Source organism: Mustela putorius, unplaced genomic scaffold (genome assembly GCF_011764305.1).
Source record: "Mustela putorius furo isolate JIRA1106 unplaced genomic scaffold, ASM1176430v1.1 tig00000228_pilon_pilon_pilon, whole genome shotgun sequence".
Taxonomy (NCBI): Eukaryota; Metazoa; Chordata; class Mammalia; order Carnivora; family Mustelidae; genus Mustela; species Mustela putorius.
Window position 1 is genome coordinate 7,917,686 of NW_025421322.1, and position 16,401 is coordinate 7,934,086.

The following is a 16,401-nucleotide window of genomic DNA, read 5'->3' on the forward strand; positions in this document are numbered from 1 at the left end:
TCTGAAAAACGTACTAAAAAATCAAGGGAAGGACGGTTGTTTCGAGGTGGTGGGGAGGGAGAAAGGGGATTTACTGTTTAATGAGTATAGATTTTGAGCTCTGCAACATGAACAAGTTTTGAAGATGTGTTTCACTGTTCTGTGAATATACTTTTGAACTGTGCACTTAAAAATGGTTAAAGAGGTAAATTTTTTAAATTACAAAATGTAAAAAAATAACAACAAGTATCCTTCTATAAATTATGAGCAACTAATAGGTTTATGTTGAAGATCAAAAATGTTCCTAGCTTTATTTTAGCCATTAAGAGCTACTTAAAAGGAATAAATACCCCTTCAAGAAGCTTATAATATAATTATTTGGTGATAGAATTTTAATATAATATTAGTAGGTAATCTACTAGAAGTCTAATATCTAATAAGCATTGTGTTAGACATTTTATATAAATTATTTCCAATCTTTAATTCTCAAAACAATATAGAAAAAAGTATTATCATCCCTATTTCCTTATTTTATCACTAAGGAAACCTTAATAGATATGAAGGTTCAGGACCTTGTTCAAGGTTACAGTTTCTATATTGGAGTTAGTATTTAAACCCAAGTCTGTCTAGCCTCAAAATCCATTTTCCCTATATTACACCATGCCCCTAATTTAAATAAAAAGCAATTAAAGAATACACGTAAACAACCAGTAATTTGGGACTCTCGTTTGGTATTTCTGCTGTCAGTTAACATTGCCTGTTTCATTGTAATTGTGCTGACAAAATGAAAAGATATGTGATATAATTAATGGTAGCAGTTAATCTGGATTATATTTTAATTTCAGGAAAGATAACCATTTGATTTTTTGTTGTTGGTTTGAACTGTCTTCTCTTTTGACTTGTGTTTAACTTTTGGAACCACTAATTTTTCTTCCCTGTGTATTCGTGTGCAGGTTATGTGGGTATGTAATTTGTGCCGAAAACAACAAGAAATCCTCACTAAATCAGGAGCATGGTTTTATAATAGTGGATCTAACACATCACAGCAACCCGATCAGAAGGTTCTCCGAGGACTGCGGAATGAGGAGGCACCTCAGGAGAAGAAAGCAAAAGTGCATGAGCAGGCCCAGTTCCAAGGACCCTCAGGTGACTTATCTGTACCTGCAGTGGAGAAAAGTCGCTCTCATGGGCTCACAAGACAGGATTCTATTAAAAATGGGTCAGGAGTGAAGCACCAAATTACCAGTGACATAGCTTCAGACAGGTAAACATTTTGTTTAATCTTTAGGTAAACATTCTTTTTATAACCTTCATTCCAAACAGAAATAAAAAATACATGAAATGTTGAGGCAACGAGTTGTCTAAATGTAATGTGAATGTCCGTGTGTTTTATATAAATCGGAAAGTGATGTTCAGGACTTGAGCTTCTAGAAGTTTGAACAATCTTAGGTTTATTCTGATTTTCCGGGATAAAGAAATCAAACAGAGGATTTATATAGAAGGCTGTTGGCATAGGAAAGACAGACTGGGGTAAGAGCAGTGGGAAGGAAGAAGAGGTGGTTGTAAGACATTTTAGAGAGGTTGCATCGAAGGAACTAGCTAGAGTTGGGGGTAAGGGAATGGGGAATGTTACTGATGTCCACCTCGGGCTGAAGGATGAGGTAGTTTTCCAGGCAGGTGGATCCAGACGAAAGGATTTCATGAATTTGCTGTGTTTGTGGGCTAACTCTGTTATTACTACTTGGGATCAATTCTATGGGCTTCTTCATGTTCAAAATGTTGGACTTTTATAAATAGAATTTATGGTCCTATATTTCCTACCTGTGGAAGGGGAGAATGAAACATTTTCATGGGAAGATTATTTTTCTATACCATATTCCTATTTGAATTGCAAATTTTTAAAAAAAAATCTGGTTTATGCTATTTCTGTCACCCAGAAGTGGGCAATAAATTTCTATGTGAATAAGTACAAAGTCATGCATTTGTGGAAAATCAAATCTAAAATTATACTCATAGGATGGTGGGTTCTGAGCACTCATTTGTCACAGGTAAGATAATTGGAAGTCACTTTATATAGTGCCTCAAATGTCATCCCGATGAATTGCTGTGTTTTATGAGAACTTTGCTAGTTCTTTTGAAAACTAGCAAAAGTGAAACAATGTAATTCTGTCTTTGGGCAAAATAATGGTGGTTTCACAGCTGAAATACTATAAACATGTCTCAGTGTAAAATCTCAGGAACCCCAAAATTTTAATTTTAGAGGACCATCTTCAATTGAGGTCCACGTTAAGCAGACAAAATATTTGGAAGGCAATTTCAGGCATGACCTGTAGGGGAGCAAGCAATGGTCTAGTTAAGAGAAAAAGCGCAATCCTAGGCACATTCAAGAACAGGTTATTTCTTATAGCCAACGTGTCTCAGTTTTACTTAGACACCTGGGAGTCAGGGTACAATGGCCTCGGCCTTATCCTATCTGATGGGCAAGGAGATTTGGGTATTTATCCCTATCTCTCCTTTGTTACTGGTTTAGGGTTGTTCTAGAGGGTGTTAACTCGTTTTGGAACTCACTGGCCAAGCATGTTCTTATGGCCAGAGGAAGCACTCAGGCAGAGTATTACAATATGGTAAGAAGACAGTGCTGTGTAGGGACTGGTGAAATGATGATGCCGTGTGAGTTGGGACAGTGGCAGTGTCTGCTACACAAGGACTTAAGAAATCAACAAAGCCTGTAAAATGGCACCGACAATAGTTGTGGTATCTGAATTTGGATGAAAAAATAGATGATTACCAGCGGAGGTAGGATTTTCAATGAAAGAATGAATGACTAAGTAAAATGGATAATGGGGACACAGATGCATTCTGCAAAAACTAGATAGATGCATGAGATAGTTTTCTTTGGAGTTTAGAAAGATGGTTTAGGAAGAATACAAGGAAATACCTGAAATACTGGATCACGTAATAGATTATGAAGTTGTGGGATGTATTTCATCAGGAAGTTGTAGATGTGAAAAATTAAATCCAACAAGTTTATGAATGATTAATTCATCTTTGTGAGAAAGCTGGAATCATCTCTCTAATCTTTGAAGAAGGCGGTGATGAGAACAAATATATCTCTTTCAATATTATCTTTCAACTCTTCTTCTGTTGACAAAGTATTAGCCTGGATGAACAATAGAACCTGATCCATTGTGAGGAAGCAAGATATAGTACTCCTCCCTCCCCCTTCTTCTCTTTTGCCTGGTGGCTTTGGTACCATTACTAATAATTGTGTATCTTAATGACTCAAAGCTTCCGGTAAGTACATCCTTCTTCTCCCAATCTCATATAAGTCAAACAAGTAGCTCCTTTTGTGTACAGGGAAGAAGTTAGAATTTAACATTAGATTTAGTAGTTATGCCTAGAAAATGGGATTGGTTATAAGTTGTAAAAGCTATTATTTGAAAAATACTTTCTCTTCAAAAATAATTCAGTTTTCCTTACCATAAGCAAAAAAGAGCATTTGTTTTATTATTTTTAAATATAGATTCTATAACAGTTTGCTATGTGTGCATTTATGAACCTACCGGATTCTCTCCCCTAGACCATGGCATCAGCAGACTATGTCCCTGGGCCAAATCTGGCTTGCCACATTTTTTTTTTTTTTTTTTTGGTAAATGAAGATTTCCTGGAACACGGCCATACCTATTCATTTACTTAGTGTCTTTGGCTCTTTTCAGCTCCAGCTCCAGGGCTGAGTACTTTATAAGGGACTATATGGTTCTCAACAGCCTAAAATATTTACTCTCTGACTGTTCAAGAAATGTTAGCTAATTCCTACCCGAGAGAGTAGTTAGCTTTCTTGTTCTGTTGGTATGTCTGCTTTCTTTGCCCATTTCCTTTTGTTACTGTTTAAATCATTTCAGTTAAGCCTGTTTTATTGTAGTTCTACCACATCTTCTTTATCCAGTCATCTGTGGATGGACATCTGTTTTAGGCCTGTTTTTTTTTGTCCTGCTTTCCCCTCTCCCAGGCCCTCTTCCCTTCCTTTTTTCTCTGGGTCCCCATCTCTCTCTCTCTCTTTTTCTCTCCACATCTCTCTCTTTTCTTACCAGAATGATTCTTCTTGGGACGCCTGGGTGGCTCAGTTGGTTAAGCGGCTGCCTTCGGCTCAAGTCATGATCCCAGCGTCCTGGGATCGAGTCCCACATCGGGCTCCTTGCTTGGCAGGGAGCCTGCTTCTCCCTCTGCCTCTGCCTGCCTCTCTGTCTGCCTGTGCTTGCTCTCGTTTCTCTCTCTATGACAAATAAATAATTCTTTAAAAAAAAAAAAAAGAATGATTCTTCTAGCAGTTTGAGCTGGACAGTGAAATGCCGCTACTGATAAGGAGTATAATTTCAGTTTAAAGTATTATTAGTAATTTGTTTTGTCAGTATCATTCAGGCACTGGTAGCCTCAAAAAGAGAAGCTTCAGTTCAATTAATTTAAAACTCTATAGATCTTAGAATTGTGTTTGACAGATACAAAAGTAGCTACATTGTCTTCTTTTGAGGAGTTTTCATCTTTAATTACAGTAACTTTGATCTGTTTTATGACTTCTTTCTCCCCTGCTAGGTTTTAGCACAGTGCTTTCTTTACACATGAACCCTTCGTGTTCATTGAGTGAATGACTATCAATTGGCCCTAGATCCTGGCTTTGAGTTCATGAATATTTACTTACTTAGTTTATTTGTGAAAATGGCAAATTTTTTTTTGTCGATTTAGATGCAAAATATTGTTAGAAGTTTTCAAATATGCTTTTTATTTCAGAATAGGTTTTGAAATCACCATTAAAAAAAAAATCATGTGCACTTTGCTTACCCTTTGTTATGTCCCTCAGGGAGGCCCAGTGGCTTCTCAGCCTTTCATTTACATACATATAATGTGGGGATTTCATTAAAATATAGATTTGAATTTAGTAGTTCTGAGGTAGGACTGGATAATCTGTATTTTCACAAGCTTCTGAGGGATGCCATTACTTCTAGTGCAGGTTAGTAGTGAGGCAGTAGGGGATCTGAGAGGATCTCAGGGAGAGAAACACCAATGGCGTTCAGTAGCTCAGTGGCAGTTGTCCTCTGTAGCTCTACCACTAGGGGGCACACCACTCAGCGAATACGGAAGGTTCCTAGAAGCAACGTAATGGTTCATTTGAATATATGGTTCCGACATACTTGTTGGATGGAGGACAGAGGTGGAAACCAGCTACCTGGTGGTGGATTGACTACATCCATGGAGCTTCAAGCTCCTACCTCCTTTATTATGACAGCGTGGCATTTACTTATTTAAATATGTTTTATTTTTTATAAATTTATTTATTTATAAATTTATAAAACCAATTTAAAAATAAATTTTAAAATTTAATTTAATTTAAAAATAAATTTTGAAAATAAAATTTAAAAATAAAAAATAAATTTATTTTTTATAAATTACTTATTTCCCCATTATACAGTAGGGAATATCATATATATATATGTATATATCTATATACATATATAGATATATACCTGGATTCATTTTCAGAGTGGTCAAGGGGATGTTACAGAATATTTGTTTTACAAAGAGGCCTTGGGTTGGAGGAGGATTGGGAACCGCTGTGGTAAGGAATCTAAGGTAGGATCTAGAGGAGGGTGGTTAAAATAATCATTAAAAAACTAAATTTCCAGAATGCCTGGGTGGCTCAGTCTGTTAAGCATCTGCCTTCAGCTCAGGCCATGATCCCACAGTCCTGGGATCCAGCCCCACATCGGACTCCCTGCTCAGCGGGGAGCTGGCCTCTCCCTCCACTGCTCCCCTGCTTGTGCTCTCACTTGGTGTCAAATAAATAAAATCTTCTAAAAAAATAAAAACTAAGTTTTTGTTAAGAAAATAAAATTAAATATAAACTGAAATAAATTTGTCTTACAACATTTAGTTGACATTTTATACACTGAAATTATTTAAAAAGTTGGGTGCTTTATAATATTCATAGTGGAAAATGGATAGTTAAAATTTAGGAAATAGTTAATTTTTTTCTTTTACATATAATTTTAGCATTTATTTAGCACTTCCTAGGACATTGGGAGAGGTTTAAAAGTAAGAAGTGTTAGTGCTAATTTGGTGGAAGGCATGAAAACTAGAAATCAGAAGGCATAGTTCTTAGTCTTCTCTTTACTGTTGTCATTTGTAGATGTATATCTTTTGTGTCTCATTTTCTTATCTCTGAAATAAATAGGCAGTCTGCAGGATCACAAAAAGACTTCCAGTTGTAAAATTCTTTGCTTTGTTGTATTTTAAGGTCTCTCCCATGCTATAAACTTAAACTATTCCCTTCCATTACTTTTTTCTTTCTTCTAACTGGTAGTCTTATGTTAAATTAATAGAGGGTTATATTCCATATTGTAATAACTCATTGTTATAATCTATTTATTCAATGGACATTTATCAAATTTCAGTTAAATATTATTTGTTACTATATGCCTCAAATAATTTTACCATGATTCATACATAAAACTAAATGTATCTGACATATTAGATTAAATCTCCAATAAGGACATTTTCACTCTGATCTTGTAATTATAGTATCATGTAATATTTAATCTTTATATATTACCATGTAATATTTCTCTATTTTCCCTACTTATTTATTCTATTATAAAACAAAAATTAATAATAGGAAAAAGTAACAGAGTTAACTGCTTCTAGTGGACTATGAAGCATTTTAAGAAACATAACTACAAACAAATAATATTTCATAGGCGTCCCAGATTCTTAAGTATCTTTTTCTACATTTTACTTCTTAAATAATGACACTTAATGGAAGTACTGAGACACCTTATTATCCTTTTTTTTTTTTCCTGGAATTTTGATTGAGAGTGGAAAACAAAAAATATCGTGACTCAATTACATTTCAGTGCATTCTGTTAGATGGTGAATATGCTACCAGCTGTAAGTGATGATAAGAGACTAATAAAAATGTAAGGTGATTATCTTGGATCAAAATGTAAAGTTTAAGGGCAAATTAAGTATAAGGAAAATTTAGTAGTTTGGTAATCACCATAATTTCCTTATTGTAGGATACTTATAACCTACCAAATACTTTCGTGATGCTTGGTTAGATAATTAATTTAAAAGTTTGATTCAAATTTCAGCTAGTTAACATACAGCGTATTATTAGTTTCAGGTGTACAATATAGTGATCCCCTCCAACACCTGGTGCTCGTCACAGCCAGCGCCCTCCTTAGTCCCCATCGCTTATTTACTCATCCCCTCACCCACCGCCCCTCTGGTCAGCATCAGTTTGTTCTCTGTAGTTAAGAGTCTGTTTATTGGTTTGCCTCTCTCTCTTTGTCTCTCTCTCATTTCCCCTTTGCTCATTTGTTTTGTTTCTTAAATTCCCATATGAGCGAAATTATATAGTTGTCTTTCTCTAACTTACTTCTCTTAGCATAATACTCTCTAGCTCCAACCACGTTGTTGCAGATGGTAAGATTTCATTCCTTTTATGGCTGAGTAATATTCCACTGTGTGTGTGTGTGTGTGTGTGTGTGTGTGTGTGTGTGTGTGTGTACTGTATCTTCCTTATGCATTCTTCAGTTGATGGACACTTGGGCTCTTTCCATAATTTGGCCATTGTAGATAATGCTGCTATAAACATTGGGGTACATGTATCTCTTTGAAGAACATTTTTTTTTTTGTTCTTTGTTCTTTTGTTCTTTGCTGCATCATAGGATAGTTCTATTTTTAGCTTTTTCAGGAACCTCCATACTGTTTTCCAGAGTGGGTGCACCAGTTGGCATTCCTACCAACAGTATAAGAGGGTTCCACTTTCTCCATTTCATTGCCAACACCTATTGTTTCTTGTGTTGTTGACTTTAGCCATTCTGATTGGTGTGAGGTGATATCTCATTATAGTTTCGATTTGTGTTTCCCTGATGATAAGTGATGTTGAGCATTGCTTCATGTCTGTTGACCATTTATATGTTTCCTTTGGAAAAATATCCATTCATGTTTTCTGCCTATTTTTTAATTGGAGTATTCATTTTTTGGTGTATGGGGTTTTATAAGTTCTTCACATATTTTGGATACCAACCCTTTATCAGTATGTCACTTGCAGACATCTTCTCCCACTCTGTAAGTTGCCTTTTAGTTTCATCAATTTTTCTTTGCTGTGCATCATTTGATTATTTTAAAGTAAAAGTAATAGTTAAAACATATGCTTAAGATTTTTGCTTCCAGTATAGATAGAACAATAGGGTTTTTGATTAACCCTTCAGTCTGAGATACCTGAATAAATAGACAATATATTTGAAACTGTTTTTTTAGAAATTGGACATCAGGCAATAAAGGAGAGAGTAATACCTGAGAGATGGAAAATAAAGTGAACCCCATGATTGCCCTAGCATGCTGCTTTGAGAGAGTTTATAGACTGTTGCACAGGGAGAAGAGTAGAGGCAGAGCCCGGATGTCTTCCTGTGTTGAGGAGACAGTTCTGAGGGCTTGGGGAGACCAAGGCAGTCATAGTTTGCTAGACAGAGTACCAGAGAGGAGAGAGAGGAGCAGAAAGATACCCTGGAGATCTGAAGAGGGTTCTTTTTGTGTGTTCAGTGCGCTAACGATTGGCACATGTGTGAAGAAACTATGTTAGGCCAGAGAGGATCATCCAAAATGATTAGAGAACACTGTCCTGCATTCACATAGGACCAAGGATAGTGTTTATTCCCAGCAGCCAGACTAGAAAACCTCAAGATTCCTAGAATATTGGGTAGAGTAGTTCAGAAAGTTTTATCTCAACAGTGGGGGATAATTAATGCTAACATGAGCACTGCTGTGGGACAGAATAGCTAATCATAAAAGCAAGACCTGGCCTTTCAGGCTGTTTGCAAGTAATTTTACTGCCTCCCAGAAGTTCAGGAATGTTTATAGGAATACAAAAATATCTAGTACCCCACAAGACAAAATTCAAGGTGTTTGATATCCAGTCAAAGATAACCAAGTACAAAATGGCAGGGAAACACAATCCGTAATGGGAAACTAACCAGACACTGGACATCAATCCAGAAGTGATAGAGATATTAGAATTAGCAGGCAAGAACTTTAATATTGTTATTATAATTGTATCCCATACAATTTAAAAGAGTAGAGATAAGTAATATAGAAAAATAAAACCCAGGTTAAGCTTGTAAAGAGGAGAATTATAATATCTGAAATGAAAAATACACTTGATAGGGATAATGGAAGATTAGGTACTGAGGAAGAAAGGGTTACTGAATTGAAGACAAACAGAAATAATGCAAAATGAAATACAGGATAAAAATGAATACATAGTTTAAAAAGCAAAAGAACATCATTAGTCCTGGGGTTGTATCAAGCATTTGGTATATGTGTAATTGGGTGGTCCTTGAAGGAGAGGAGAGCGTGAAGAGCACTAAGAAAAATTGGAAGAAATAGTGGTCGAATGTTTTCTCTTTCTCCAAATTTATATTTAAATCCCAGTTATTTAACATACAGTATAATATTAGTTTCAGGTGTAGAATTTTGTGATTGATCACTTACGTACAATACCCAGTGCTCATCACAAGTGCCCTCCTTAATCCCCATCACCTATTTAACTGCACCCTCTCCCCCACTGGTAACCATCAGTTAAACCCATTTTAAATATAAAGACAAATATAGTGAAAAGTAAATGAATGGAAAAGTTATACCATGCTAAAACTACTTATACAACCAGAAAGAAAGCTGGACTGGTTATACTAAGACCAAAGTAGATATCAGAGTAAACAATATTACCAGGAATGAAGAATGTTGTTTCATAATGAAAAAGGTCATTTAATCAAGAGAGCTATTAACAGACCTTCAAAATATATGATAAAACTGTAAGGAGAGATTGGGCAAATCCACAGTTGTCGTTGGAGATTTCAATACTCTTGTCTTAAAAACGAATAGACCAAGTAGGCAGAAAATCAGCAAAGATAGAGTAATCTTGACAATAGTATCAAACAAGCTGGCCTAGCTGATGTTTATAGAGCAGTCCACTAAAACAATGGCAGAATATTCAGTCTTATTAGGGATTCATAGAACTGTTACCAAGATAGATATTCTAGCCATGAAACAAGCCTCATTAAATTGAAAGGAATCCAAGTAATAAAAAATCTGTTCGCTGATCACAATGGAAATAAATTAGAAATCAGTAATAGAAAGAGCTATGAAAAAAGTCTCCCAATATTTGGGAGCTAAATAATGTACTTTTAAATAACCTAACAATTGAAGAAGATTTAAAAAGAGAGCATAGAAAACATTTTTAACTGAATTAAAATGAAAACACAGCACAAAATTTGTAGCCAGCCCCTAAAGCAGTACTCAGGACAGAATTTATAGCACTAGGCACCTATATTAGAAAATAGGAAAGATCTCAAAGCTTTGATTTCAGCATCTACCTTAAGAAACTTAGAAAAGTAAATTAAACCCAAGTAAGCAGAATAAAGAAAACAATAAAAATGAGAGCAGATATCAGTGAAAAAGAAAATAGAAACAATAAAGCCAAAAGCTGATTCTTTGAGAAAATCAATACAGTCCCTAAACCTCTAGACAGACTAATTGGGAGAATAAAGAGAAGATAGAAATTACCTGTATCATGAACAAGAGAGATGACATCACCATGTATTTCAGTGTTATAAACATGCCAAAAAGGAAATACTTTGAAAAACTTTGTTCTTCCTACAAAATAGACATATTAGGTGAACTGAACACATTCCTTGAAAGACACAAATCACCAAAGCTCACCCAAGAAATGGGTAGCTTAAATAACCTTATGTACTAAAGAAATTGTATTTGTGGTTAAATATCTTCCCACAGGGTCACCTGGGTGGCTGTCAGTTAAGTAGCTGCCTTCGGCTCAGGTGATGATCCCAGGGTCCTGGGATTGAGTTCCACATCGGGCTCCCTGCTCAGTGGGGAGTCTGCTTCTCCCTTTCCCTCTGCCTGCTGCTCTGCCTACTTGTGCTCGCTCTCTCTCTCTCAAATAAATAAATAAATAAAGTCTTAAGGAAAAAAAAAAAAAAAACCCTTTTCACAAATAAAACTATGTACCTGATGGCATCACTGGTAAATTCTAACACTCTTTTCAGGAAATCATGCCATTTCTACATAAAAAAATTAAAAATTAAAAATTAAAGAGGAGGGCATATTTCTCTACTCCTCTTAGCTAACATTAAATTGATACCAAAACCAAAACCAAACTACAGATGAACATCCCTCATAAATAGAAATGCAAAATTTCAGAACAAAATTTAGCAAATTGAATCCATCAAAATCTTAGAAGGCTAATACATCATGACCACTTGGGGTTTATCTCAGGAGTATAGTTTAACATTTGAGGATCATGGTAATTCATCATTTTAACAAAATAGAAACTGTATTATTTTAATGGATACAGAAAAATCGTTTGACAAACTTCAACATCCATTTTTAATAAAAACTTCCAGCAAACTAGGACTAGAAAAGAACTTTCTTAACCCAATCAAATGTATTTATGGTGATTCTGCAGCTGATACCACATCTACTTGTGAAAAATCAATACTTTCCTCTGAAATCAAAAACAAAACAAGGAGGCCCATTTTTATACGTCTATTCAACACTGTAGTAGAGTTTTTAGTCAGTGAAATAAGACTAAAATAAATAAACAAACGCCATCCAGATTGAAAAGAAAGAAATATTTTGGTTTACAGAGTACATGACTGCCTTTATAAGAAGAATCAGAGGAGTCTGTAAGAATGCTATCAGAACTAATAAGTGAGTTTAGCAAGGTGGCAGAATATAAAGTCAATATCAGATAACCATTTTTATTTTTAAATACCAACAAAGAACAACTTGAAAATGAAATTTAAAATATTATGATTTATAAGAGCTTAAAAATATGAAATACATTTTCTTTCTTTCTTTTTTTTTTTTTTTTAATTTGACAGAGAGAGAGAGAGAGAGAGATCACAAGTAGGCAGAGAGAGAGGAGAAAGCAGGCTCCTCACCAAGCAGAGAACCCGTTGCGGGGCTTGATCCTAGGACCCTGAGATCATGACCTGAGCCAGAGGCAAAGGCTTTAACCCACTGAACCACCCAGGTGCCCCATGAAATACATTTTCACTAACACCAACTGACTGAAGTACTTAGATATAAATCTGACGAAATATGCATGGGATCTGTATGCTGAAAACAATGAAATGCTGATGAAAGAAGTAAATGTTTTGAATAAATGATGAGATATACTGTGTTCATAGATTAAAAGACTAAATATTGTTAAGATGTCATTTCTCGCTAGTTGAATCTACATATACAAATAGATTCTAAAATTTATATAGAAGTGTTTGGAATAGCCAAAACAGCTTTTAAAAAGAATGAAGATAGAAGCCTAACACTCAGTGATTTAAAGACATGATAAACCTACAGAAATTAAAATAGTGCAGGGTTGACTTAAATAAACACACATAGATCAGTGAAATGGAATGGAGAGCCCATATATAGACCCACACATACATTGACAACTAATTGTTTTTATTAATATATGATGTATTATTTCCTTCAGGGGTATAGGTCTGTGAATCATCAGGCTTACACATCTCATCGCACTCACCATAGCGCATACCCTCCCCAGTGCCTATTTGACAACTAATTTTGACATGCAAAGGCAAATTGGTAAAGAAAGGATAGTCTTTTTAAGCAAATGGTACTGGAACAACTGAATACCCACTAAAAAAAAAAAAAGGAGTTTGAAGTTTACTTTTTTACCATATAACCATAAGTGAAAGTGGATCATAATCTAAATGTAAACCTAGAAGTATAAAACTCCTAGAGAAAATATCGGGGAAAATTATTGTGATGTTTGTTTAGGCTAAAACTATATAGCTTTTGGGAGGAACTAGAGGAGAATATCTTCACGACTTTAGGGCAGGCAGTGTTTTCTTAGAGATCTAGAAAACACTAATCATGGAAAAAAATGACAAGTCAGGGTTCATCAAAATAAGAACTTCTGCTCATCAGAAGACATTGTTAGTAAAATGTGTAATCAATTTGTATTTCAAGAAATTTGAAGACAAAATATTTGCAATACATGTAGCTTAAAAAGGAATATAATGAACATTTACATTTAAATGATAAAAATAGCCCCAAGTTTAAAAAATTGGAATAAACTCTTCACAAAAGAAAATATGTGAATGGTTAATAAACAGAAAAAAAATGTCTAGTGTTTTTAGTCATTTGTGAGATGGAAATCAAGACTGCAGTGAGATAGTGTGATTCACTCACTAGGAAGGCTACAGTTTAGAACAACAAAAAGCTGATATCACATAATATTTGTGAGGACTTAGAGCAAATTGGACCCCTATTTCTTTCTAGTGAGAGTGTAAAACATGGGAAATGGTATGGGTGTTTTGGAAAAATCTTTGACAGTTTCTTATAAAACTAAATACACATTGGGGTGCCTGGGTGGCTCAGTTGGTTTAGCCTCCGACTCTTGGTTTTGGCTCAGGTCATGATCTCAGGGTCATGAGACTGAGCCCTGCGTTGGACTTTGCGCTCAGGAGGGAGTCTGCTTGAGATTTTCTCTCTTCTCCTCTCTACTCGCCCCCCACCCCGCCCAGTAAATAAATAAGTCTTAAAAAACAACAACAACTAAATATACACTTAGCCTGTGACTCAGTAAGTCAACTTCTGGGTATTAACCTAAGAAAAAATGAAATTGTATGTCTATAAAAATACTTATGTAATAATGTTTATAGCAGCTTTATTCTTAGTAGTTTGGAAATGGAAACTTCCCATATGTCCATCATTCAGGAGAATGAATAAACAAATTGTGGTATATTCAAATAAAATGAGGGAACTATTTACATGCACTGAAACATGGATAAGTCTCAAAACTATTGTGCCGAGTAAAAGAAGCCAGACATAAAAGAGTAACATATTCTATAGCTCCATTTATATGAAGTTTAAGAAGAGACAAAACAAATGTGTAGTGGAAGAAATTACATCAGCGCTTTCCTTGTGGGAACTTTCGGGAGTGAGAGAGATGTTGTGTTCTTGACAGAGATGTGGGTTATGAGTTCTGTATATTCGTCAATAGCTATTGAAGTGTAGCACTTAAGATTTGTGTACTTTTTACCTGAAACCAATCTCATACTATATGCAAATGAATAAGAATTTAAATAAAAATTAGAAAAAAAATGAAGAACAACAAAAAGATTTGTGTACTTTTTACTGAATGTAAATTATTTTACAATAACCAAATTAAAAGAGAATTATGTGCATAATTGCCATATTAAAATTTTTATCTTTAAAATTTTTTCCAGTTTTATTGAGATATAATTGACATGTAACATGGGATTAGTTTGTGTACAATATAATGGTTTTATGTATGTGGGTATTGTAAAGTGAGTATCAAAATAAGTTTCATTAACATCCTTCACCTCACACAATATATTTTCTTCTTGTGAAGAGAACTTTTAAGATATACTGTTATGTTTGTGACATTTTAAAATTGCTGGTCTCATTGAAAAAAATTTTTTTAAGGTCTTAACCATTTATTTGTCAGAGAGAGCATGCATGAGCAGCGGGGGGTGACAGACAGAGGGAGAAGCAGGCTTCCCACCTGAGCAAGGAACCCGATGTGGGACTTGATCTAAGGACCCTGGGATCATGACCCAAGCTGAAGGCAAATGCTTAACTGGGTGACTGAGTCACCCAGGCATCCTGTTTTCATTGAAATTTTATTGGTACTAAGTATTTTTTTTTTAAAGATTTTATTTATTTATTTGACAGACAGAGATCACAAGTAGGCAGAGAGGCAGGCAGAGAGAGAGAAGGAAGCAGGCTCCCCGCTGAGCAGAGAGCCCGATGTGGGGCTCGATCCCAGGACCCTGAGATCATGACCTGAGCTGAAGGCAGAGGCTTTAACCCACTGAGCCACCCAGGTGCCCCTGGTACTAAGTATTTAAGATTTATTATGAAATTGGATTAAAAATAATAAATTTTTCTTCATAATCAACCGTTCGACAATGGTTCCTTTCAATGTATTCAGAGATGCCTATATTTATAGAATGCTAGAAGTGGACCTAGAACCAAATCATTTGTATTTAGAATTTATCAAGTGTGGATTACATATGATTTAGGGACTGTGTGCCTATGTCTGTGAGCTGTTTTCTGAAATGGTGCCATAGTTCTTAGGAATCTTATTCCAGCTCATTACCTGAGATCTTATTCCAGCTCATTACCTGAGGGAAAAGTAACATGGAAATGAAAGAAGATAAAAAGATACAAAGGGAAATAATTTTATTTTTAAAAAAGATTTTATTTTTTGATGGTGGGGGAGAGAGAGAGAGAGAGATAGAGAGATAGCAAAGCAGGAGAGCAGCTGAGGGAGAGAGAAGCAGACTCCCCGCTGAGCAGGGAGCCTGAGGGAGGGCTCCATCCCAGGACCCTGGGATCATGACCCGAACTAAAGGTAGACGCTTAGTGGACTGAGTCACCTAGGTTCCCCAAGGAAAATAATTTTAAAAAGGGACTCAAAGGTTGTGCCTGGGTGGGTCAGTCAGTTGGGCATCTGCCTCTAGCTTAGGTCATGGTCCCAGGGTCCTTGGACAAGCCCTGCATCAGGCTCCCTGCTTAGTTGGGGGGGGGGTGGTTGGGGCTGCTTCTCCCTTTCCCTTGGCCTGCTGCTCCCCCTGCTTGTGCTCTCTCTCTCTGTCAAATAAATAAATAAATAAATAAAATCCTTAAAAAAAAAAAAAAGGAATTAAAGTATGGTTAAGAGAGTAAGAAAGATTAATTATAAAGAGCTAAGGAACTAGAAAAGATAAAGCTCTGATGGTTGCCTTGGGAGAAAGAGGAATCTTAGTAACTTGGAAGGAAGCAAGTAGTAGCTTTATAACCTTTATTCCTAGATATTTCTTTTTATAGTTTTTTAGAATATCAGACGAAACAAAAAGGCAGCAAAGATGGCTGTGTGTTTGGTGCCACTTCCACTGAATTATGCACATTCAATAAATACTTGGAACAGATGATGAATGATTGAAAATTATCATACTAATGTGTTGAACATGACTGATGTCATTTCTGTAGCATCTTTGTCTTTTATTGGCAGAATGATCAAACCATACACTTGAAGACGTATAATGACATTTTCCAATATAGTCAGCACTTGAGACCTATTTTTAAGAATATGATATGAGCTCTGAAAGGCAAGCTATGTCTTTTTTAAAAAAAGAATGTTTAACATATTATAATTGGTTTGACAGTGTAAAAGTCTCTTCTCTCGGAATAAATAACTTTAACAGTTTTAGTGTCAATATTTAGATGAAAAAGAATTTTTAGTTCTATTTTCAACTGAATTAAACTTGAACCATTCTCCAGTTTCCTTCCTTTAAGTGACCTATAAAAGGAATTGCA

The 16,401-nt window shown here is 35.4% G+C and overlaps 1 protein-coding gene across 28 annotated transcripts in view; it reads left to right on the forward strand.

The window, feature by feature from the left end:
* The window catches only part of RIMS2 (regulating synaptic membrane exocytosis 2), a 595,904-nt gene that overhangs the window by 180,075 nt on the left and 399,428 nt on the right, over positions 1-16,401 (forward strand). For all 28 annotated transcript variants that reach the window (XM_013064767.2, XM_045078009.1, XM_045078010.1 and 25 more), the window contains one exon: positions 933-1,243. In XM_013064767.2, coding sequence (XP_012920221.1) covers positions 933-1,243 — 311 coding nt within the window. The remainder of the gene's footprint in view (positions 1-932; positions 1,244-16,401) is intronic.